This window comes from Ovis aries, chromosome 4 (assembly GCF_016772045.2).
Source record: "Ovis aries strain OAR_USU_Benz2616 breed Rambouillet chromosome 4, ARS-UI_Ramb_v3.0, whole genome shotgun sequence".
NCBI classification, from domain to species: Eukaryota; Metazoa; Chordata; class Mammalia; order Artiodactyla; family Bovidae; genus Ovis; species Ovis aries.
The window spans coordinates 104,799,026-104,824,004 of record NC_056057.1 but is presented as its reverse complement, the minus strand read 5'-3'; the positions used below and the strand labels follow the sequence as shown (position 1 = coordinate 104,824,004).

The 24,979-nt window shown below is 44.9% G+C and overlaps 1 protein-coding gene across 3 annotated transcripts in view; it reads right to left on the bottom strand.

The window, feature by feature from the left end:
* TBXAS1 (thromboxane A synthase 1) overlaps positions 1 to 24,979 on the bottom strand; it is a 167,640-nt gene that overhangs the window by 73,588 nt on the left and 69,073 nt on the right. For 2 of the 3 annotated variants that reach the window (XM_060414897.1, XM_027968869.2), the window contains exons 4-5: positions 19,969 to 20,065; positions 6,740 to 6,856 (exon numbers count right to left, since the gene is read on the bottom strand). In XM_060414897.1, the coding sequence (XP_060270880.1) occupies positions 6,740 to 6,856; positions 19,969 to 20,065 (214 nt within the window). The remainder of the gene's footprint in view (positions 1 to 6,739; positions 6,857 to 19,968; positions 20,066 to 24,979) is intronic. The other variant, XM_060414898.1, reaches the window with a different exon arrangement.

The following is a 24,979-nucleotide window of genomic DNA, read 5'->3' as shown; positions in this document are numbered from 1 at the left end:
GCTGACTTACAAATCTTAGAAGAGTCTTAGAAACTTATCCCAATTGATTTAATATTTTTCACATCAGAAGAATTTGGAGAAATATACAAATGCATAAATTTCATGGTGTTCTCCCTCTCTCAGATGAGTTATAAAATTTGAAAATAAAATTAGCACTAACCTGGGTCCCCAGTGAATCCTATTATTTATATATTTCCCTCAGAGAAGGATTAATTTATTCCCAGTTTTGTTCCTTGAAATTAAATCTATTTACTTCCTGACCCATAATAAATTTTTACACAATCCCAGGGTTACTTATTAATAGTCTTTGGGAAGAATCTAGCAAAGAGTCTGTAAAAATTCACATAAATCTGCTCATTGCCCCCTTTAAAAAAAAACAATCTTTTAGGGCGAAAATCTGGCAGGCTAATCAGACAATATTTTCTCTAATTAAAAAAAAAGCTGTTTTCGCAGTAACACTCAGCCATCTTTTAATATAAACCCCAATAACTTGTCTGTCACTGGACCATGATTGCAATGGTCTCTTCTGAAACCAGGGGTGCGTCAATCAAATTTTCACTCCTTCTCTATCTCTCTATATTATCCCTGGTAAGATGTAAACCAAAAACCAATTTTATTTTAAATAAAACTAAGGATTCATGAAAGAATGCTGATTTTAAAGGAACTTTCAAGCCTTGTTGGCCATGGGAGCCTAATATCTAACAAATAAAGATGGTGCCATCCAAAGCTTTTTGAATATTAATGACACAGACGCAGGAAGTGAAGGACTTAGGCTGCCAGGGGCTGAAGGGAAAGGCCTCAGAATTCAAGGGAAAACAAATCTCTATTTCAAGAATAAACACTGAAGTGGGGCTTCCCTGGCAGTCCAGTAGTTAAGACTCCGCACTCCCGATGCGGGGGGCATGGGTTCAATCCCTGGTCAAGGAACTAAGCCCCTGTTTGTTGTACAGTGCAGCAAAATAATGATAATAATAGACTCGGAGGTTTGATAATAAAAGTTCAAAAGCAACTTACAAATTCAGAAAGGACTGGAGATTATATTGATATTTCAAAGCTATTTCTGGGAAAGCTGAGTCAGGTACCCTCGACTGAGTGGACTTATGGCTCCTGTGGGTTCCCGAGCTCCTCTCTTCCATCTCCTCCACCCCAGGCCCACGGTGAGCCTCCTTCCCCTCTCTGTGTCTCTGTGAGCTGCTTTCTCTATTTCTGCATGCGTAGGCCTGAGACCCTCTAAAGACAGAGCCCCAAACTGGCTGCATCCTCTTACATAATTGTTCTTTGATGAAACTCTTTCCCTTTCATTTCCTTTTTATCTTAGTTGTACATTCTATGATTCCGCATCCATCCAGCAAATCTTGTGCTTCATGCTATACAATGAACAATAAATGAAAAAAATAAATAAAATAAATGGGATGTTAGCTGGTGATAACACCACAGAGAAAAATAAAACTGGGAAGGGAGCAGGGGGTTCTGGGGCCCAGCCCTTGCAAGCCTGGGGAGACTGCAGGCTGAGAAGGTCAGACAAGGGACCAAGAGGAAGACTGGAACCACCAGTGCATTCCACTTCGGCTTTAACCAAGAATCCTGCCTGGGAACTTGTAAAGCATATAGATTCTCAGTCACGCTAGAAATCCTCATTCTGCAGGTCCTGGGGTATGCTGTGCTATGCTAAGATGCTCAGTCATGTCCCACTCTTTGCAACCCTATGGACTGTAGCCCACCAGGCTCCTCTCTCCATGGGATTCTCCAAGCAAGAATACTGGAGAGGGTTGCTATTTCCTACTCCAGGGGATATTCCTGATCCAGGGATCAAACACAAGTCTCTTGCGTCTCCTGCATTGGCAGGTGGGTTCCTTACCACTAGCACCATCTGGGAAGCACATATGTTTTTATTTCTTTATTTATTTGACTGCGCTGAGACTTCATTGCCAGTGTAGGACCTCTTTAGCTGCAGCATATAAAATCTAGTTCCCTGACCAGGGATCGAACCTGGGAGCATGGAGTCTTAGCCACTGGACCCACGGAGAAGTCCTTGGAATTAACTGTTCTAAACAAGGATATTAGGTCATTTTCATACAGCTCCTGGTCACACAGGGCTTGAGAACCAGTCTAGAAAGCAAAAGCCAATGAGAAGCTCAAGTCCAGGGGAGCATCCAGAAACCCTGAGGGTCACGGAGGCTGGGAAAGGAGGCAGTCAGGACACTGATATCTGGCAGCCAGCTCTCCCTTTTTCTCTCCTTCACCTAACTTCCATAGGATAGAAAAGCATGCATCTGTCTACACCTTGGTGTACAGTAACACTCCTTACTCAGAGCTCCAAACTCTGCTCTTCATATGCAGAGAGAGCTGCTTTGGGAATTAGGAAAACTTTACTCCCTACAAAGCTTCCAGCTCCAAGATGGCGCCTGCCACCTACTTCTGAAGCAAGGATTCAGTGGGGGAGAGAAAATCCAGGACATGGTTTATGGAGCGTGAAGCACGCAGACATTGGTTCAACATTTGAAAAATATTACCTTTGTCATGTGCTTATTAGTCCTCGTGTTTCTTTCTGTTTAAGCAGCATTTAACACCTTTGGCAGCTGCTTCCTCCTCGAAAAACATTTTCCCATCCACACTCTCCTAGACTTCGATGTCAAGCTGTTCCTCCCAAGTCATCTTTGTATTAATAGATCTCTCCTCTGTCCCTCACTTATTTATGCTTCTCCCTGCGACTCTCTTCTCATTCTCTGTACACTCCTGGGGTGAGCTCACCCATGTCTGGGTTTTCTGTCTTTTTAAAAAAATTTTCTTTTCTTTTTAAAAATTGAAATATAGTTGACATACAATATTATGTTAGCTTCAGGTGTACTACATGCTGATGTGACTTTCACATTCATTATGAAATGATGATTATCCTACGTCTAGTAACCATCTGTCCTCATATGAAGTTATTACAGTATTATTGATCATAGTCCTTACACTGTATATTTACATCCCCATGGCCCATCTTTCTTACCTTTCTCTCCTGAGCTCAAGATGTGCTGCCAACTTCTGCCTTAGATGTCCCCCAGAAACCTTAAAGTCAGCAGGTCTAAACTCTCCACAGGTGGGGACAAAGGTGACTCCCTCTGCCTGGGAACAGCATCCTTTTTATGGGAACCCAGAAACCTAAACTGAACTGTATTGAGTAAAAAGACGATTTCCAAAGGAGCTTTAAGTTTACTTGTAGAATATGTTAAACAATGAGATAGATCTGAAGCAAAACCTAGGGAATCTATGAAATTTCTTCCCCCTCTCTCTTTCCTCCACTCTCCTCACCCTCCCTCTTATTTCTTACCAGCCCCTTTCTCCTAGACATCTTAATGCTATGAACCTCTTAGAGGAACTCTGTTTTCTGCAGCTAATTCAGGCACTAAGAATTTTATTTCTGAACCAAAAGGAGAAAATTCATTGGATCCCAAGAGCACTAAATTTGTTTGGGCAACCTAGATAGTATATTCAAAAGCAGAGATATTACTTTGCCGACTAAGGTCCGTCTAGTCAAGGCTATGGTTTTTCCTGTGGTCATGTATGGATGTGAGAGTTGGACTACAGAGAAGGCTGAGCGCTGAACAATTGATGCTTTTGAACTGTGGTGTTGGAGAAGACTCTTGAGGGTCCCTTGGACTGCAAGGAGATCCAACCAGTCCATTCTGAAGGAGATCAGTCCTGGGATTTCTTTGGAAGGAATGATGCTAAAGCTGAAGCTCCAGTACTTTGGCCACCTCATTCGAAGAGTTGACTCATTGGAAAAGACTCTGATGCTGGGAGGGATTGGGGGCAGGAGGAGAAGGGGACGACCGAGGATGAGATGGCTGGATGGCATCATGGACTCGATGGACGTGAGTCTGAGTGAACTTCGGGAGTTGGTGATGGACAGGGAGGCCTGGCGTGCTGCGATTCATGGGGTCGCAGAGTCGGACACGACTGAGCAACTGAACTGAACTGAACTAATGACACTGTATCAGTTTCTAGAGTGTACCCTGCAAAATGTTAAAGAAATTGAGACCCTGATAAGGGTCTTATCTTTTCTTTTATATGGACCATTTTTAAAAATTCTTTATTGAATTTGTTACAATATTGCTTCTGTTTTATGTTTTGATTTTTTTGGTCCCAAGGCACATGAGACCTTAGCTCCGCAACCAAGGATTGAACCCACACCCCCTGCATTGGAAGTCGAAGCCTTAACCACTGGACCACCAAAAAAGCCCCTCTTTTTTCTTTTGTTCCTTCAAAGAAACAGGGCACAAAACTGTCAAAAACAAGCAAAATCTTTCTTTCTTACTTAAAAAAAAAATCAGATACCCTTCATCAATTTCTTTAAGGAATGATGAGTTTCTTTCTGCATCTACAGTCATTGTTTACTGACGAATAAGGAAGTGTGAGACGCAACCTGTTTGAGCTCCTGATGCAAGGCCATGGTTTACCTATCTCTGCTTCTCCCTCCCCTCCTTCTGGTTAACTCAACATTTTAGTGACCAGGTGTAATAAAGGTGATCCAGATAATGCTTTACAGCTTTTTAAAGAAGCAGGCCCTTCTTTCAAACTAATTCTCACATGAATCCTCAGTCTATATAACACAGCTGACTGTGGAACAGGGCTCTGGGCTCCACCTATAGAAAGACAGTCCCCTTCTCATATTTCCTTGTGGGGAACTTCTCTACCATCGGTGGTTCCCAATTCCCGCTTTACATCAGCATTGCCTGGGGAGCTGTAAAGTCCCCTCAAAACCAGGCTGCATTCCAAACCAAACCAAACCAAACCAATTTCATCTCCATGTGGGGCCCAGACAGCAATAGCTTGCAGAGTTCCCCAGGTGACACGACTGCATACCCACTCCGGCTCTACGCTCCCTCGCGTATCAGGCCCTGGCGCAGAAAGGAGGCACTGAGCATGCGCGGGCCTGCTCTTGCGGGATGGGGTCCACGCCCTTCTCCCGGGATAGGCTGCTGTTGCTCATAGTGAAGCATTAGCAAGCCCACACTCCCTGAAGGCAGAGTTTATTTCTCAAACAGCTTTACCAGAGAGAAAGGAGGTTTCTCTCTGAAACAAGCGGGAACCCTTAGTGTTGTCTGGCACGTGGTAAGAACTATGTGAGCTTTGAAGCGAAAGTGAAAGTGTTAGTTGCTCTGACGGTGTCCAACTCTTTGCGACCCTATGGACTATAGTCTGCCAGTCTCCTCTGCCCATGGACTTCTCCAGGCAAGATACTGGAGTGGGTTGCGATTATCTTTCTCCAGGGGATGTGAGCTTCCATTGGCGTTCAGTTGCTCAGTCGTGTGACCCTGTGGCCTGCAGCATGCCAGGCTTCCCTGTCCTTCACCACCTCCTGGAGCTTGCTCAAACGCATGTCCATTGAGTCGGTAATGCCATCCAATTATCTCATCCTCTGTCATCCCCTTTTCCTGCCTTCAATCTTTCTCAGCATCAGTCTTCTCCAATACATCAGCTCTTCTTCTATCAGGTGGCCAAAGTATTGGAGCTTCAGCTTCAGCATCAGTCCTTCCAGTGAATATTCAGAGTTGATTCCTTTAGGAGTGACTGGTTTGATCTCCTTGCAGTCCAAGGGATACTCAAGAGTCTGCTCCAACACCATGGTTTGAAAGCATCAATTCTTCACTGATCAGCCTTTTTTATGGTCCAACTCTCACATCCATACAAGACTGCTGGAAACACCATAGCAGCCCCTTAGCCATTTCTCTTCGGAAGGGCTGAAGGACACAGTCCTGAGCTGTTGCAGAATTCAGAACAGACATCAAAGTCAGACCAGCAGCTGAGGTGCCTTCAGTGAGGATCAAGTGAGAGAACTTGGCCAGGAAGCAGGACAAACAGTAGTTTTTATTTGTACAACTAGTAGGGAAGGTGGATCCCTAGCTGGGGGAAGGAGGGAGCCTGGGTTTAATGCCATCTTGTAAGTGAGACTCTTCCCTCTGACTTGGCCATGGGGATTAGCCTGGGTGTGCCTGGCTGCCTGGAGGCCTGTTGAGGCCGTTCTCATACCCCTCCCTAATAATCCATGGCCATTTCTTCCCTATTTCAGACTTGACTCAAAGCTCCCCTTTGTTTCAGGATGTTCTCTATTTCCTTACTATCTAGACTATGAAGACAGGAGGAGAAGGGGATAACAGAGGATGAGATGTTTGGATGACATCATCGACTCAAAGGACGTGAGTTTGAGCTAACTCTGGGAGATGGTGAAGGACAGGGAAGCCTGGTGAGCTGCAGTCCATCAGGTCGCAAAGAGTTGGACATGACTGAGAGACTGAACAACAACATGTAAAGTGTGGCTCACTGTTCAGAAGTATCCGCATCACCAGGGAGCTTGTTAGAGATTCACAATCTCAGGGCCCACCGCAGACCTACAGAATCAGAATCTGCATTTTAACAAGATCTCCAGGTGATCTGTTATACAGGAAAGTCTGGGGAGAGCCCCTCCAGTTTTCTCCTGCGTGCCCTCAGAGTGCCCTGGCCAGAGCTTGGGACTCAGCAGGAGAGCCCTGTGTGCGTGCTGACTCACTACACTCATAGCAACTGGGGCTGTGATAGGTTGGAGAAAGGGAGGACTCTCCAGGACAGTTTCATGTGCTTTCTGGATAACAGGATTGAAGGGCACAGCGGGCAGGACATTGGACAAGTGACGCAAAGCGAACCCCCTTCCCTCACAATCGTAGAGAGGAAACCTGCTCCTTACAGAAGATACTCTGCATTTCTTGTGTCTTACCTCACTCAGTTTTTCAGGACTGAAAGCCGTAGTCAGGACACTTCTGACCTCTTCCCATCTTTTGTCACGTAAGAACAGGACACTGTCGGCCACTGGTTTGGGCTCCAAACCTGTTGCCTTTTGGAAAGAGACAAGCAGAAATTTAGGACTCCAGGATGCCCAAGCCAGCTCGGTGGTCACAGAGTCCACAATAAACACTCTGGTTGAAGTCACCCATGACCAACATTTCGATTTCTCTTGCAAGGGTATGAGGAATATAAAGTCTCATGGACAGTGATCTCAAGATCCATGGCTGAGGCCCCCTGGGAGCAGACGGGGAGGCTCCTCTGACCCAGTTCTACCTTGTTACTCTGTGGTCATCACCACAGACAACTCAGTGGCTTCTGTGTGTTGCGTAGCCCCTTGCTGAGTGAACATTCCCTGGAGACCCAGCAGCAGGCTTCTTGGAGGTGGGCTGGTCTTTCCTGGGATTGAGTGTCGTGTCTGAACTATGTGGCAAGGGGTTTTGGGTGGCTAGATTGGTTAGGTTGGGCCAGATGTCTGGGTCCTTGGAATGTGGGTGGGAGAGGGGAAGGGAAGGAAGAGAGTCCTTAAGAAGCATGTGTCAGCAGAGCTGCTTCCAAGAGAAGGCCTGCCACCATGTATGTGTGTGCTTTCACTCATTCATTCATTCATTTTTCTCATTCAGCAAATGTTTGTTGAATGTCTATGTGAGAAGTTGCCTCTACAGTGCTAAATAAAGAAGACATTGCCCTGACTCTCACTGAGTTGGTAGTCTAGTGGGGAAGCAGATGGCTCCTAAACCGACAAATAGCTATCATTATAGTTCAAGGGAAAGTATGTGTTATGAAGGGAGTGATGTGTTTAGTTGCTCAGTCATGTCCAACTCTTTGTGACCCCATGGACTGTAGCCCACCAGGCTCCTCTGTCCATGGGGTTTCTCCTGGCAAGAATACTGGAGTGGGTTGCCTTGCCCTCCTCCAGGGGATCTTCCAAACCCAGCTCTCCCATATTGCTGGTGGATTCTTTACCATCTGTTCACCAGGGAAGCCCAAGAATACTGGAGTGGGTAGCCTATCCCTTCTCCAGGGATCTTCCTGACCCAGGAATTGAACCGGGGTCTCCTGCATTGCAGGCGGATTCTTTACCAACTGAGCTACCAGGGAAGCCCCTTATGAAGGGAGTGGAGTGGGGGCAGCAAGGTGAGAAAATGATAGGGGATTAAATGGCCAGGAAGGCTTCCCTGAGGAGAAGATAGTCCTGCTGAATCTGGAAGCATGCAAAGAATGAGGTCTTCTCATCCCTTCTTCTTTTAAAAAAATATTTAATGTATTTGGCTGCTGCAGTCTTAGTTGCAGCGCACGGATTCTCTAGTTGTAGTGTGCTGGCTTAGTTGCTCCATAGCGCGTGGGATCTTAGTTCCCCAATCAGGGATTGAACCCACATCCCTTGCGTTGCATAGTGGATTCTTAACCACTGGACCACCAGGGAAATCCCTTCTCATCATCCCTTCTTCCCAGGCCATTTTCTTCCTTCCTAAAACCAGACACTCTGACCAAGTGGTCAAAACTGGGGGGCCTCCATGGCCGTTCAGAGCATCCCTAGCCCTAGGGCTGCACGGTGAGGGGAAGTAGAGGGACTGGAGGACCAAGCTTTCTTCAGAACCACACATGTGATATATGGTTTTGCTATTTCTTTTCACTATTTTAATTATAGTTGAAACATAAAGCCAGCCACCATAACTCAAAAGCCTTGTAAGAACTCCTGTTTAGAAGAAAATTATAATTTTCTGATAAAATATGAACACTCAAAATAAGCTATAAAACATAACTGCAAAGTATCTGGAGGGACTTAATTATACGTTATTAAATAGAACCAAGTTGCTGGGATATTTTTCTGCAGAGGAATACCTGTCTATATTTAGAATAAAATTCTTTAGGAGTACTGTGGTCACTATACTGAATTGTGGTTTAATGGAATTTTTAGAACATAACCCATTTGTTTAGGTTCCAGAGTCAAAGGAGAAAATCATACATTATGTTTATTTATATGTTGGCAAATGCTAGTCCTGTGCTACGTACGTGTAATAAAGCATTTCACTTCAAGGAAAGTTGGGTGGTGGTTTATGGGGTTCTGATGAAATAGAATAAATTGGAGATGAGCCAAAGTTGATTGGATTTCGTGTCTGTCCTTCAGACCTAAGGATTGTCTCCATGAAAATTTTTATCTTGCACTTAGAGGAGAAATCCTGTACCCATCCAATGTGTCAGCATTGGTCTCCCTTATCGGCCTGCCACAACAATACTGTACCCTGGGCCTACAGTTTCTATTAGAATTCTTCCTTCATTGATGGAGGATTTCAGGGGCACTGGTTAGAGTAATGGTTTCATTTCTAGATATGATACTGGAAGAGGGAAACAGCCAGTTGGTCATGCCAGAAGAGTGGTCGGACGGTGAGGGGACAAGCTGACAGATCTAGGAATGAATAGCTGGGAAGCTTAGGAGATCAGGTCATGGTCCTTAATCTGTGCTCAAAAGCTATTTCTTGCATGTATATTACATGGAAGAGGAAACTTGGCTTGTTTTTTGACCCTGGGTGGTAGAATTGGGGTCAATAGTGGGAGCTGTGGGGAAAATTCCAGCTCATCTAAAGAACTTCCCAATGAAGTCAGAAGGTTCCAGGATAAAAATAACCTGCCTTGAGTGGTGAGCCCCTGTCACTGGAAACTGTATCCTACTTCTTGGAAATTCTGCATGGGAGGTTTGAGTGGCCTGGGTGGAGGGGGGAGTATAAATGACGTTTAAGAACTCTCTCAACCCTGAGGACTTAACCTCCAGATGACCACACCAGGTATATATAGCTTAAAGGTATACATGTGTCCATTCTCCCCCAAACTCCCCTCCCACCCAGGCTGCCACATGACCTTGAGCAGAGTTCCTGGTGCTATACAGTAGGTCCTTGTTGGTTATCCATTTAAAGTAGTGTCTTCCCTGCTGGCTCAGACAGTAAAGAGTCTGCCTGCAATGCAGGAGACTTGGGTTCAATCCCTGAGTCAGGAAGATCCCCTGGAGGAGGACATGGCAACCCACTCTAGTATTCTTGCCTGGAAAATCCCATGGATGGAGGAGCCTGACAGGCTACAGTCCATGGGGTCACATGGGGTGGAGGGGGTTCTGATGGTGGAGGGAGTCTAAATGACTTTTAAGAACTTTCTCAACCTCAAGGACTTAACCTCCTGATGACCACACCAGATATAGTTTAAACATATACATGTATCCATTCTCTCCCAAACTCCCCTCCCATCCAGGCTGCCACATGACATTGAGCAGAGTTCCAGGTGCTATCCAGTAGGTCCTTTTTGGTTATCCATCTAAAATACAGCAGTGTGTACACAACCTTCCCAAACTCCCTAACTATCCCTTCCTCCCATTCTTTCTCCCTGGGAACCATAAGTTCCTTCTCTAAACCACTACAGCTATTTTAAAATTAGTTTGTTTCAAAGTGAAAGTTGCTCAGTTGCGTCTGACTCTGCAACCCCATGGACTATAGCCCACCAGGCTCCTCTGTCCATGGGATTCTCCAGACAAGAATACTTGAATGGGTAGCCATTCGCTTCTCCAGGGGATCTTCCCCACCCAGGGATAGAACCTGGCTCTCCTTCACTGCAGGCAGATTCTTTACTGTCTGAGCCACCAGGGAAGTCAGTTTGTTTGTTTACACACACACACACACACACACACACACACACACACACACAATACATGTATTTTTTAGTTGTGGCAAAATACACATAATGTAACATTTACCATTTTAACCATTTTTAAGTGGACAGTTCAGTGGTGTTAAGGACATTCACATTGTTGTGCAACTATTGCCCTATCCACCCCCGAACTTCATCCTGCATAACTGAAACTCCACACCCGTGTCACAATAACTCCCCATCCATCCCCCTCCCCCAGCCCCGTCTACACATAATCACTGATTAGATGTACTGAGCGAGGCCTTTGAAAGGCACAGGGGGCTTGCCCTGCAGGAATGAGACTCGTAAAACTGATGGGGCTGGACTGTGAGTGCTGAGGCAGGAAAGGAAGACCCAGCTGAGGAAGGGAGGTCCAAGGGAACCAGGCTCCACTCAGACTCTGGTCAGGGGCTTCCAGACTGCAGGCCATAACCGGTCATGAATGAATGTTGTGGATGGCAACCAGCACTGAAAAGAAGAAAAGAGAGGCAGAGTAGAAAATATTTGAGGGACATTTCGTGAAGCAAGGGGAAGGGTTTTGTTGTCGAAATTTTGTTCAAGATGGGGATGTATTTATGGGTGTGTCTGTGAGAATGTTGGAGGGAGTATGTGAGTGTGTGTATGTGAGAGAGAAAGCGTTCGGTGTTGCGTCCTGATGTGAAATACATTTTGTACTGGAGGTCACAGTCAGAAACGTTTGAAAACCCTACTCTAACCCCAAACCTGAGAGATATCCTCACCCTCAGCTGAAGTCGTGTTGGTCACCATGCTACCAAGCTGAGCACAGTTATTGGGCATCTACTATTAATATGTGCCAGTGCCGTGGTGGCTCTGAAACTATTGAGTCAAAGAATGGAACCCTTGTCCTCAAAGAGCTCACAGCTGATTTGGAAATAGAGATGGGGTTTATAACCAATACTGTGGATCTCACAAGAGTCAAAGTGCTGTTCACATTATTTCATTAGTTTGGGGATAATTCTCCAATAGTTAGGTGTCGGGAGCCACGTTAGGCATTACTGACAAAAATGGAGGCACGGCCCCAGCCCCCTCTCCTCATTCCGCAGGCACGGACCCGGGATGAAGGAGTTAGCTCTTGTGATTCTGACTTGTTTCTTCCTTTCTTTGGTTGAGCTGGCTGGAAAGAATGTTAAGGTGCTTATTGTTCTTGAGAGAAGCGTGAGAAAGCACAAAGCCTTCTGCAGTTGTGCCCAGAAAATAATCTATAAAGTAACCATTGACATTTGTTCAAGGATTTTTACAAACGATGTCCCAGGATGAGCACGTAGGCTGCAGCTTGAGGCCATGGGAAGGATTGTTATCTGAGACCTGTTTGTGAGGGATATATTTATGGCAAAGGAAGTTTGCTGAGCTTAGGGTTTAGGAATAATTAAGAATAGCTAGAAACCCTTTTCGGAGAAGGCAATGGCACCCCACTCCTGTACTCTTGCCTGGAAAATCCCATGGGCAGAGGAGTCTGGTAGGCTGCAGTCCATGGGGTCGCTAAGAGTCAGACATGACTGAGCATCTTCACTTTCACTTTTCACTTTCATGCATTGGAGAAGGAAATGGCAACCCACTCCAGTGTTCTTGCCTGGAGAATCCCAGGGACGGGGGAGCCTGTTGAGCTGCCATCTATGGGGTCACACAGAGTCAAACACATCTAAAGCGACTTAGCAGCAGCAGCAGCAGAAGAAGAAGCCTTTTTAGGAGATAGTGAGCTTAGGATACTAGGGGCAAGCAGGATTTAGAAAGATAAGAAATAAACTGAGGAATGTGGTAGGCAGCCCAGACATAAGCATGAGTTACAATGCAATCACAAGTAAACACAAGTCGGAGAGAATCACTGAAGCAGGAACTCTGTTTCAAGGGCAACAATGAGACAATAATCTGGGTGAGGGGGAACTGAAAATGTCAAACTTCTGACCTAATGCTTTTGAAAAAGTATAAAAGAGAACCTGATGCTTGAAATAAACATGTAGTCCCGTACCTCGAGTCAGAGGCTACATCATTTCCCGCCAACACTGCTCATTCCTTCAGGCTCATCCCCTGACTGCTGGAGCTGGACTCCGGCAGTTAGGAAACTGTCCTGACAAGCAGTGTGGTTCAGCAGTGGCCTCATGGCTCCCTTGCTAAATTTCCCTCGGACAGTTGAAAGTGTTTGTCTTTTCAATTAAGACCTTTAAAAAAAAAAAATGTCTGTGGCTGCTCTGGGTCTCCACGGGGCATGTGGGCTTTCTCTAGCTGTGGAGATGTGCTCCAGAGCACATGGGCTCAGTAGTTGCGGTGCACGAGCTTTGTTGCCCCTCAGCATGTGGAATCCTAGTTCCCTGACCAGGGATCAAACCTGGGTTTCCTGCATTGGAAGGCAGATTCTTAATCACTGGACCACAAAGGAAGTTCCTCAATTAAGAACTCTTTAAAATAGAGTCTAACTCAGACCAGCTAAGCATAAACTTCAAACACTGAAGAATCAAACAATCCTGAGGAGCAGATTATTCAAGCCGATTCCTCTGCATTCTGTGCTCACATGAAGTGAAGAAGCACACATTGGGTGATTTATCACAGGTTAAACCAGTGTTTCTCCACTGGCCCAGTGGAGCCACGTAAGAACTGCCAGCCTCTTCCCAGAGTGCTGCAAATGCATGTGACGCACACTTGCTGTAAATGGGCATGTGTGTTACCGTGAAAAAGGCACAATGGGATATAAAGCCATAGCCAAAAATAGTTTTCTTGTGTCCTGGAACATGCCAGAGAGTTGACGCAAGGCCTGTATCAGCTCTGTGATATCCTGGCAGGGCAGTCCATGGTTCTCACAGGACCACACGGAGCTGCAGGCAGCGGGTAAACAGAGCGAGGTGATTTAAAGACTCAAGAGATGCTGTCCTACTTCAGTGGTCAGGCTGACAGTGTTGCTGATTTGCTTGGTGTTAAGTATGTCAGGACTTCCCTGGTGGCTCAGACGGTAAAGCATCTGTCTACAATGCGGGAGACCCGGATTCGAACCCTGGGTTGGGAAGATTCCCTGGAGAAGGAAATGGCAATCCACTCCAGGGCTATTGCCTGGAAAATCCCATGGACAGAGGAGCCTGGTAGGCTACAGCCCATGGGGTCGCAAAGAGTCGGACATGACTGAGTGACTACACTTCACTTCACATAAGTATGTCAAGGAGGCTGCAGAAATATTGCTATCAGAAAGGATGCCATGATCGCAGAAAGGCCAAGTCCGTGGTTACAGTCTTCCTCACACAACCTTGCACAGATAAGGACGCAGAGGGTTACTGCCTGTCTCTCTCCTACCCCCAGGGATGTGAAACACCATGCCCTGCCCCTTAGTCTATTACAGTCAATGAAAACCCTAGGATTCTGTCACCTGGGGAACCCACAATCCTAGGCCTGAGAACATACGCTATTTTCAACATATGACTACTGCTATCTGGCTGTACAAAGACTGAGCAACTGAGCCAACTGAGCAGGGCTTTTATTTTGATGTTTTGAAATATTTAAAGTGTTGCATCTCCACAAGACAGTTTTTGTCCCTTCACTCTTTGCCAGTGGAAGATGGTCATGAACATCACACTGTCTTCCCTCTCTTGGCTTCAGACTGTGACCAGCCCAAAAGCATGGCCTGCAAGTAAGGGATGTGGCATGTTCATGGCTCAAGGGGACCCAGTACATTTTATTTAAGGTTCAGGGGACAGGTGGGGCTAACCCCAACTTGGGCTCCATCTGCCAACTCAGCACCAGCCAATGAAAGGTGAGGGGGTGGGGAGTCTTCTAATTTGAACAAAGGCAAGAACTGAGTTATGGCAGTCCTGCCTGAGAAAGTTCAGGAACACAACCACTGAGAGACCAGAATTACATCTATGGCTTATTTCCTGATCTCTTCCCAGAATTCTAGCTATTAATCTCCTAGTTTACACAGTTTAAAATTTTTTGGTTGCTCTGGGTCTTCAGTGCACAGGCTTAGTTGCTCTACAGCATGTGTGATCTCAGTTCCCTGACCTGGGACTGAACCCATGTCCCCTGCATTGGAAGGTCGGTTCTTAACCACTGGACCACGAGGGAAGTCCCTACACATTTGTTTTTACTTCTGCCACCACAAAAGTCAGAGAAGGAAGATATGACTCTAAGATTTTATTTATTTCTCTTTAAAAAAATTTAAAGATGGCTTCCCACTGAACCAAAGGTTTAGTAAGACAAAAATATAGCATTATTTTCAACAAGATTTTGAAGTTTAGAAAAGCTCTGTAAGGCGCTGATAGAACAGCTGAGGGTTCAGTCAATACCACTTAGCACTGTTCCTACGTTACCGAGGCTTCACAGAACACCCGGGGCCCTGGAAGATGTTTGAGATCATCAAGTGCGATTCCCCAGCTTTGGCTTTTTTAGAAATGGGAAAAGCTCGTGAGAGGAGAGACCTGCAGGTTGCAGGTATTCCACTGTGGCCACTCCCATGGGGCCTTCCCGTGGGTGGGGCAGCCCGGGAGGAGATGCGCTTGGCTCAGGCTGCAGGGTTTCCTGTGCACAGTACAGTGTTTCAATAAAACAATAAGACCTGGGACTTCCTGGTGGTCCAGTGGTTAAGAATCGACCTTCCAATGCTGGGGACTCAGGTTCGATCCCTGGTGAGGAACGAAGATGCCACATGCCAAGGGGCAACTAAGCCCACGTACCACATATACTGAGCCTGTGCCCGAAATGAAAGATCCCTCATGACGAAACTAAGACCCAACACAGTCAAATAAATATCAAAACAAGCCAAAAACCCAATGAGAGGAGGGAGACGGGAGGGAGGCTGTTGAGGGAGGGGACATATGTGCACCTATGGCTGATTCATGTTGATGTTTGGCAGAAACCAATACAATTGGTTGGTTGTAAAGCAATTATCCTTCAATTAAAAATAAATAAATTCAATTATATATTAAAAACCCAATGAGATCTGCCTCAAAACAGACAGGAGCCAGGCAAATTAGGTCACACACCTGTGCTTCTGGTTCTATGCAGTCTGTCTAGGCTTTAAGCAAGAATGGTCCCCAGAGCTATGGATCCATCATGTGAGTTGACCCTTCTTGAGAAATGCAAAGCTGAAAAAAGTAGTCAGTGTTTGACTCAGCGATGAGAGCTTCCCTGTTATGGACCAAAACCATCCTCACAAGTTAAATCTTCCACTTGAAAACTGGAATGTTTTCTCTGACTCAATGTTTTATTTAAAAGAAAGGGGCCCAGAAACTCTAGGTGAGCGAAGATTCCAAAGCTGTCGGTGAAGAGGTGCTGGCTGCAGGTGGAGGTGGCATGTTTTGGCTAGCTGGCCAAGGCTCTTTCGTCCTCAGTGAGTGGCAGCAGGCTGGTCCCTGAGGGCCCAGCTCAGGTGGCCTGACTCACCTGGAGCACTGGGTGGAGTTTGCCTTGCTCTTGAGCTCTGCAACCAGCCACACGCTCCTGCTCCTGGGATGGGGCCTGGCTACAGATGCAGTGGGTTATAAGGTCCGCAGTGACGCATTTGCCTCAGAACTTTAGCACTCTTTGCTGGTGCCAAGGGCTTTGTGGCTTCACACGAACTCGTTCTAAGATTCCAGTGTCCGTGCAGTGAGATGGCGAAGGTAGCCTTGAAGAGGCTGTCCCTGGGGAGTCAGGCCCAGGGGTTTTATGTGCATGCTATGTACTAAGTCGCTCAGTTGTGTCTGACTCTTTGTGAACCTATGGGCTGTAGTCCAACAGGCTCCTCTGTCCATGGGATTTCCCAGGCAAATATACTTGAGTGGGTTGCCATGCCCTCCTCCAGCGGATCTTCCTGACCCAGGGATCGAACCCACGTCTCTTTTGCCTCCTGCATTGGCAGGCGGGTTCTTTACCACTAGTGCTATCTGGGAAGCAGGTTTTATGGTCCTGGATAAAACCACTCACCAACTCCATCACATAGTTTTAGATGTGAGTTAACAGTGTAGCTGGATGCCTGCAACCATCCTGTGCCTGGATGGTTGACCCTGAGTTGCCTGTAAGGACCTGAGGGTTGGCACCCCCACCCCACACACGTGTGACCACCACCACCTTCCAGTTCACTCCAAACACATAACAAAACCTGGCAATGGGCACACCTGCTGCCTGACCCGCTTGCCAGGCTCATTTCAGACCAGAACTCAAGAGCTCCAGGTGGCAGCTTTAGTGCTTAAGCTCCCCCAGTCTGGATCTGCATCCAGCTAGACCAACCTCATGTGGGCCAAAGACCCCCCCACCCCTCCTTCTTATCACCCTTCCCACGGCTTCCCAACCCTGAGCCTTCATGACAAGCCAGAAATGAAGTGGTCTACTACTGGTAAGACCATTTTTGCTGAGTCACATGGACCCAGCTCCAGTTTCTGCAGATAAAAAAATAAAGAAAGAGCTGCCCCATGGCTTCACCAAGTACCTGATAGCCATGAGGAGCTATAAAAATATCTGCATAAAAATAACTAAGACCGGAAGTGCTGGGAAAACTGAGGTTCTGTATATGTTAAAGAGAATGATTGGGGTTTAACCATAAAGTGTGGTTGCACCCATCCGGAAGCAACTGGAGGAAGTTCTGAGAGGGTAAGAGAAGCCCAAGGGGTCCATTTGGAAGACAGGCAGGAGAGAGCAATCCCATTCCACTGAGTGCCTTGAAAACGTGAATTGGAAAATGCGAAATAGTAGCTGCCACCCTAGGTCCAACCCATAGGGTTTGTTCAGCCCCGTGTTCTTAAACTGGAAAAGAAAACGTATCATTGAACAGTTTTAAAATTCAAATATATGCTCAGTACTGACTTATGTCAGGGAGTTCCCATTGGTGGCACCCCACCTCCAGCCAAATGTACCCTATTTAGTCCCTCATGGGATGCCTACAGCCAACATCCGAATTCAAAGGTGAACCCATCCCCGCCACACTCCACCAGGCTGTCATGCGTACACATAAGTCAAGCCTGGATTGTGAGCAGAGACAGGTTCTCACAGTTGGAAAATGAAACCATGCGTTATTTAAGTTCCTTTTCACTTAATGCATCAAACTAATATGTGGAGGTCTTTTCTGTATCACGAGGGACCATTTGGTAGAGGCTTGCATGGAGTAAGCATTTAGTGTTTACTGAATGAATTTGTAATAAAGCTGAATCGCTGAACACTCAAGTAAACATGGCTTATTCGAGGGGAGGCGGCATGGTGTCAGGAAGAAGAAATCACATCTCGCTAATCTCCTTGAGTTCTTTGAGCAGATACATAAGCATATAATAGGGAACCGCAGAGCCCAATTGAATTTGACTTTCAAAACCTGTGAGAAAATCCCACTGTAAAGATGGTCTTCTAAAAATTGAGTCACTAAGGATTGTTTTTATCATGAATATGGGGTTGGCTTAAAGACCATAAACTAAACTGAAGATAAGTAGATATATTCCCAGATGGAAAACTATAAACATTGGGGTTTCCTAGAGATCTAATCCTTGATGGATCTTCTTACATGTTTGTGAATGACTTATAAGAGGAAGAGCGTATATTGAATCTCCAAGTACTACCTCAATCATCTGGGGAGAATGTTAAGTTGATGGAGAGTCAGTTCAGTTTGAACAAGGGTATATTGGATACTGAGGAGTCATTATGTGGTTGGGCCCTGGGGTATAAAATGGAAGGATAAGCTTAAAGTTAATTGAGTTAGGGTGAAAGTCATGCATTCATTTACAGTAAATAGTCGAAGGCACAATGGGAGTGACTGTGAAAATGATGGGAGTGACATAGTCCAGGAGTGCCCAGCCTCTGAGATCTAATGCCTGATGATCTGAGGTGGAGCTGATATAATAATGATAGAAATAAAGTGCACAATAAATCTGATGGGCTTCAATCATTCTGAAACTATTCCCCACACCAAGCCTGTTGAAAAAATTATCCTCCATGAAACCAGTCCCCAGTGCCAAAAAGGCTGGGTACCACTGATGCAGATATCAATGCTGTTAGAGTTAAGAGAGGGGGAATAGTAAATGAGAGTTGAAGTAGGGAAGGTTCTATGGGGGAGAAAGAATCTGAGGAGAGCCTGGAAGAATACCAAGGGTTTGGACAGGTATAGGAAAGGTGGGGGACTCTCTTATTAATAGCAATTGGACATGATGCTCTGGGACAGGAAGGTGAATGTGTTTGGGGCAAGCAACCAATTACTCCGTGAAACCTTGACAATTCAGAAACATCGCCTAGGCAGCTGTTACAATGATGGCAGTAGACACAGCCCTGGACTTGAGTTGGGAGATGGCACATGGATTCTATTGGTCTCCCTCCTATAACCTGAGTCTTATTTCTTTGTCAGTAAAATACAGATGATAACTGTACCAGTCTCATAAGTTTCTGTGCAATTTAATGCGAAGAAACACTCTGGACAGCTCAACCAGTACAGAACGCAGGCAGGCACTGCCAATTTCTTTAAGAAGACAGTCTCAGCCACCTCACCTCTAATAAGCCTTTCCCTTTTCCCATTCTGGGTGGAGCAGCGCTTTCCATGCTCACCATTCTATATTATACTGGTTTCCTTCCTCTCTGCCTCTGTCATTAGACTATGAGCTCCTCGAGGACAATACTGAGTTTTCTATCTCTTTCTAATCGGTACCTAGACAGTGCCTGGTATATATCACAAGTGTGCAAAGGTTGGTCAAATAACCAACAAAAGAGTGAATACATTGCTTACTATTCCTATAATAATGGAAGATGAGTTTAATTTGACAACAACAACAACAACAACAACAACAAAAAAACGATTGGCACATAGAGAGTCTCTGAATTCTCACAAGCAACTGTTTATTCATTCACTTTAGACTATTTTCCAAACATCAGCATGAAGGCTGTTAACCATCTCTATTAGGATTCTCATCTCCTCATTTTTTGAAAATATGGGCAGCCCTGACCTGTGCCGTTTTCTGTCATCTCTTCCATTCTTTGGGCTTTCTCATCAAAGACAAAGAGTAAGATAAGTACTTTGCAAAAAAAAAAAAAAAAAAAAAAGATGGAATATATACCTCCTTTAGTGGGTTAGAGACTTGTTACTTGGGGATGAATTTCCCTCCTCATGTTACTTGTCTTCCTTTTCCAGTCTTAAGACGTTGATACTCTCTGGGAAAGATGTAAGCACGGGAGTCTTGAAATGTTACTTTCCCTCTGATATTTATTAACCTTCCTTGGTCTTCCTCAGACGCTTGACCTATGCTCTCTGGATTCCTCTAGCTTTGAACACAGCTTTAAAAACCCTCCTGATTTCAGCATTTTTATCAGCTACCACTTCTCTTGAGCTTTTGCTTTCTTGAAGCGTTTTTTAAATGTAAACGCTATTCTTTTGTAACAGTCCATCCCTTTTGAAAACTCAAATTCACTGGGGAGTTCCGTTTTGAGTTGAAGTGATCTAAACCCTGTAAGAGGCCCAGTCACGTCCCTGTTAGATGTGATGTGTGGTCTTTGCATCTTAGAAGGATTCCCCCTCCATCCATATGCAGAAAGAAAATTACATACCATTCTGTTGGTAAAGTTACTGAACTTCTCAACCAACACCTGCTCAATCATGTCTGGCTCAGAGATAACAATAAACATCCGACGACCAAGATAGTACCTGGGAGGAATAAGAGAATTAGTTTAAAATGTTTAACTTAAAATTACTTTAAAATGATAAATGTCGTATTTATCTGCTCTCTTCTTTTCATAAAGAGTTCACAGTGGCTTAGAATCAGGGATAAAGGATAAATAGGGAGTAAAGGTGTGGAGAAGATGAGGAAATTCATGTGCTAAGCGTGAGGAACAGCAGAGCTCTGATGACCTAACACCAAACTTCATTCCACAAACATTTATGGAATCCCACCTGGTACCAGTCCCTGGAGACTCTGAGATGAATAAGAGACAGTCTTTAGCCCCAGGAAACTCACCCCCTTGATAGGAAAGACAGATCTGTATGTTTAAACACAATAATAAAGAATTTATAGGATCTAGTAGGAAGACCAAGAAGGAAAATGGTACAGGTCAGTGTTGTCCCTATTTTCCAAAATTGGGGAGACAAGCATTCTAGCAAGAGAAGATCAGTGACTCGTATATACTGATACTTGGGCAAAAGCCTAAAGTGTATTAACAAAACTTTATGAGAATTCAGGGACGATTAAACCTGCTGAGGAAAGACTGAACGCCTGAGTGCTAACCTACATGTGAAGGCGCTTAAGAGATACTATGACACTAACGAAGAAACAGAGACTTCCCTAGTGGTCCAGTGGTTAAGACTTAGCCTTCCAATGCAGGGGATACGGGTTCAATCCCTTGTTGGGAAGGCTAAGATCACACAAGCCTCGGGGCCAAAAACCTGAAACAGAAGCAACATTGTAACAAATTCAATAAAGATTTTGAAAATGATCCACATCAAAAAAATCTTAAAAAAAAAAAAAAGAAATGGAGGAAAGTCTCAGCCAATCAGCAGTGGTGGTGAACGCCAACAGGAAGCTGTTTATTATTTATTAATTACTGTTTTTTATTTATTAAATAAATCTTGCTATTTGTTGAAGTTCAGGGGGGCATAAAAGCATCCAAGACCCAGTCATGGCCTTCAAGGGTCTCAGAGCCTGGTGGCAGTGGCAATTAAGTAATCACCATCCACTGTGACATCTGGCAAGCATGGGTGACATTGGGCACACCCCACTGAAAGCCTGGAGAAGAGAGAATGAAGCCTTCCTAGAGGTGGTACTTCCTGAAGTGAGTTTCAAAGGATGGGCAAGAGTTAGTCCAGACAGGTGGGTGGCAAAGGGGAGTGAAGATGTGGCAAGCAGAGGAATTAGTTCGACAATGGCCCAGGGACAAGCATGCCTGGAGGAGCTATGAGCACTTGACTAGCAACTGTATAAAGCCAACCAGAGTGATGACAAGTAGCCCCAGTGCATAATGCCATGTTTTCAGTGTATGGGATAATTTTTCAGGATGTTATTTGATCACTGGCACATCCAGTTCAGAGCAGTAAAGAGCAGAGCAGTTCAAGTCACATGGCATGAAAGCAGCAAAGTTTGCTCTGATTTCTTAGTTACTTAGAACTTTTCATAAGCAAAAAGTGTCTTTAATGCTTTAACTCTTCCCCTTCTTACTAACTAGGGAAAAAATAATATTTGTCTGGCACAAGTCAGGCACTCAGAAATGTTCATCTGAGTGATCATATTTCCCAAACTGTTAGAGAAATCTTTGGGACACAGGAATTCAACAGATGTGGTAGAAGAAAAAATATTCACTAGTTGTTTTTTTTTATTATTGATTTTAGCCAAGAAGACCAGAAATAACCCAATAAAACCATGAACCAATGCTTTTATAAACTTTATGAGGCATGTCATAGAATTTTTTTTGAGAAACTGGTAAAAACTGTGGACATTTCCCTAAGACATTTCCCATTCACAGCATTTTAAAATGAAATTTGAGGGATTCTTTGACCCCTGAAATGAAAACAGCCAGTCTAGGAAGGTTACATATTATGTGATTTCATTTGTATGTTTTGAAACAGCAGTGAGATTAGTTGTTTCTAAAGGAAAAGAGATGAGTAGATTCTAAACTCTAGGGATGCACGGGGTATGATGGGGTGATATGACTGTAAAAGGTAGCGCAAGAGAGCCTTGTGGTGACCGGTTTTGTATCTTAACGTATAGTTGTGGTTACACAAACCTACACATCTGATAAAACTTCAGAGGATTCTACATACACACACACACACACACACACACGCACACAAAGGCTTGAACATCTGATAAAATTTGAATAAGTATTATGGATCATGCTGTGTGTGCTCAATTGCTTCAGTCGTGTCCAGCTCTTTGTGATCCTATGGACTGTAGCCTGCCAGGCTCCCTCGGCCTTGGGATTCTCCAGGCAAGGATATTGGAGTGGTTACCATGCCCTCCTCCAGGAATCTTCCCGACTCAGGGACTGAACCTGTGTCTCTTGCATTGCAGGCTGATTCTTTACCCACTGAGCCACCTGGGAAGCCCATTATGGAGTGTATCAATGTTAATTTCCTGGTCTTGATAATGTACTGTAGTTATGCAAGAGGTAACCATTGGCAGAAACAGGGTCAAGGGTATACAGGATCTTTTTGTACATTTCTTTTAGCAACTTCCTGTAAATCTATAATTATTTGAAAAAATTCAAATGTTTAAAAGTCACTTGGGCACTTAAACTATAGCCGCAGCTCTGCTCCTCCCCAGAGCAGATCTAGTCGGGTGGGGGGTGCCCAGAAATCTGCATCTGAACAGGCTCTCCACATTCTGACTACTCCCACAATTCAAGAAATGCTGTTCTGGGGCAATGGTTTCAGCCTCAAGGACTGGTCAGAAGCACTGGCTAAGCATTCAAAAAGTAGTGATGCCTGACCTCTTGACCAGCATCTCTGGGATGGGACCCAGTCCCTTCTAACTTTAATAAGCTCTCCAGTAACCAGTACTGACAATTGATTGACAGTAACCAGATCGGGGGACCCACAAACCCCGTGTTAAAAACACTACTTTAGATTTAACTAAAGCTCACGCTGTGATTCTCATTTCCCTAAACTCTTAGTTCTAAAAGGAAAGCATTTACATTGAGATGCACACCTATTTTGGTAACGATTCATTTGTATTGATTTAGTTATTACCACAGTAATTTTTCATCAGTCAGTTTAGTTGCTCAGTTGTGTCTGACTCTTTGCGACCCTGTGGACTGCAGCATGCCAGGCTTCCCTGTCCATCACCAACTCCTGGAGCCTACTCAAACTCATGTCCATATAATCTGGATTTTCAAAGAAAAAAAACCCAAAATAATACTTCTACATTCAAATGAAAGTTGTCCTTCCAAGTGGGCACCTTGGGAGCCTTCGAGCTTTTTTCTAGTAATGTTGCTAATACTAAAACAATTTTGTCACCATTTCTTTAGAATTGCTTCAGAGCTGGTTTATGAGCCTCGTGAGAAAACTGGCCCCATTTTACACGTAAATTGTGTAATCTTATGGATTTATGTTTATACTAACACTCATCTGTAGCTTGAGGAGCTCCTGGAAAGATCTTGATCAGAGAAACATTTAAGTGAAGTTTGTTTTTCCTTTTGGATGTCTGGATGGCTGCCCTTTTTCTGTCTGCCCAGCCCTCCTTGAGGAAGCACCCTCCCCCATTCTACCAGTTCTGGAGGAGCTGTCGATGACAGAGCCTGCCCTTCTGGTCATGCGGGTGAACTCACTATCAGGCATGGCTGATTACAGTATCTCATCTCCTTGACAACAGTGACTGGTCCACAGGGTGGGTGCATGACTGAGTCAGGACCAGTCAGAATCCTTCATTGGGTGTATGTGTAAGTATACTTGGAGGCTGCTTGAGGAAAGCTCTGTTTTTCTCCTGAAGGTGCTTAACTAGGAATATATGAACCCAGAACAGTCCGTGGCCATCTTTGTACCACATGCTGGCACAAACTCCAGGTCAAGCTACGCTTCCTGCAGTGTTCCTTGCATCTTTCTAGCTTAAATTAGCTTGCACTTTTAAGTGTGTTTGAGCTGGGTTTCTATCGTTTGTAATCCAGAAGTCCTAAATATTGTGAGGTATTCCTTTTCCTTTTCAACCTTGTGACTACCTAATGCCATTCTGCCTCTCAAAACATACTTCCCCAAGAGGCTCTGATCTCAGAGGCTTCCCCAGGGGTCCAGCAGTTAAGAATCTGCCTTCCAATGCAGGGGACATGCATTTGATCCTTGGTAAGGAAATTAAGATCTCACATCCTTTGGGGCAAGTAAGCCCATGAACTGCAACTACTGAGCTCCCATGCTCTGTCCTGCATGCTTCAATGAAGCATGTCATGACTAAGACCCAACAAAGACAAATAAATAAATAAATACTTTAAAAAAAGAGAGTCTGATCTCAGTTTTGTACGCTGGTATGAATGTATGGCCACATGTTACTGCCTCCTGAGGTGGTGTGAAAGTGTTAGAGGCTGTCGTATCTGACTCTCTGTGATCTCTTGGACTGTAGCCCACCAGGCTCCTCTGTCCATGAGATTCTCTAGGCAAGAATACTGGAGTGGGTAGCCAGTCCCTTCTCCAGGGATCTTCCCAATCTAGGGATGGAACCTGGGTGTCCTGCATTGCAGGCAGATTCTTTACCATCTGAGCCACCAAGAAGCCCTGAGGGGGTGGAATACTGCAAAGCCACATGCCCTAGGGCCAGGAGTCAGGATCCAGGATCACCCAGCTCTGCAGCTTACTCATACAAGCCTTAGAGGTAGACTCTGGAAATTCTGCATTTCAGCTTCCTTGCCCCTGAAACATGGGAGTAAAACCACGCAATCTCAGCAGTTTGCTCTGCTTTAAATCCCGTAGTTCTTATGAGTTAAAAAGGAAGTTAAATAATGGTCTTTGAATTTTAAGTCTACTTTCTATAGGGCGTAGAGATCAAACCAGTCAGTCCTAAAGGAAATCAACCCTGAATATTCATTGGAAGGACTTATGCTGAAACTGAAGCTCCAATCCTTTGGCCACCTGATATGAAGAGCC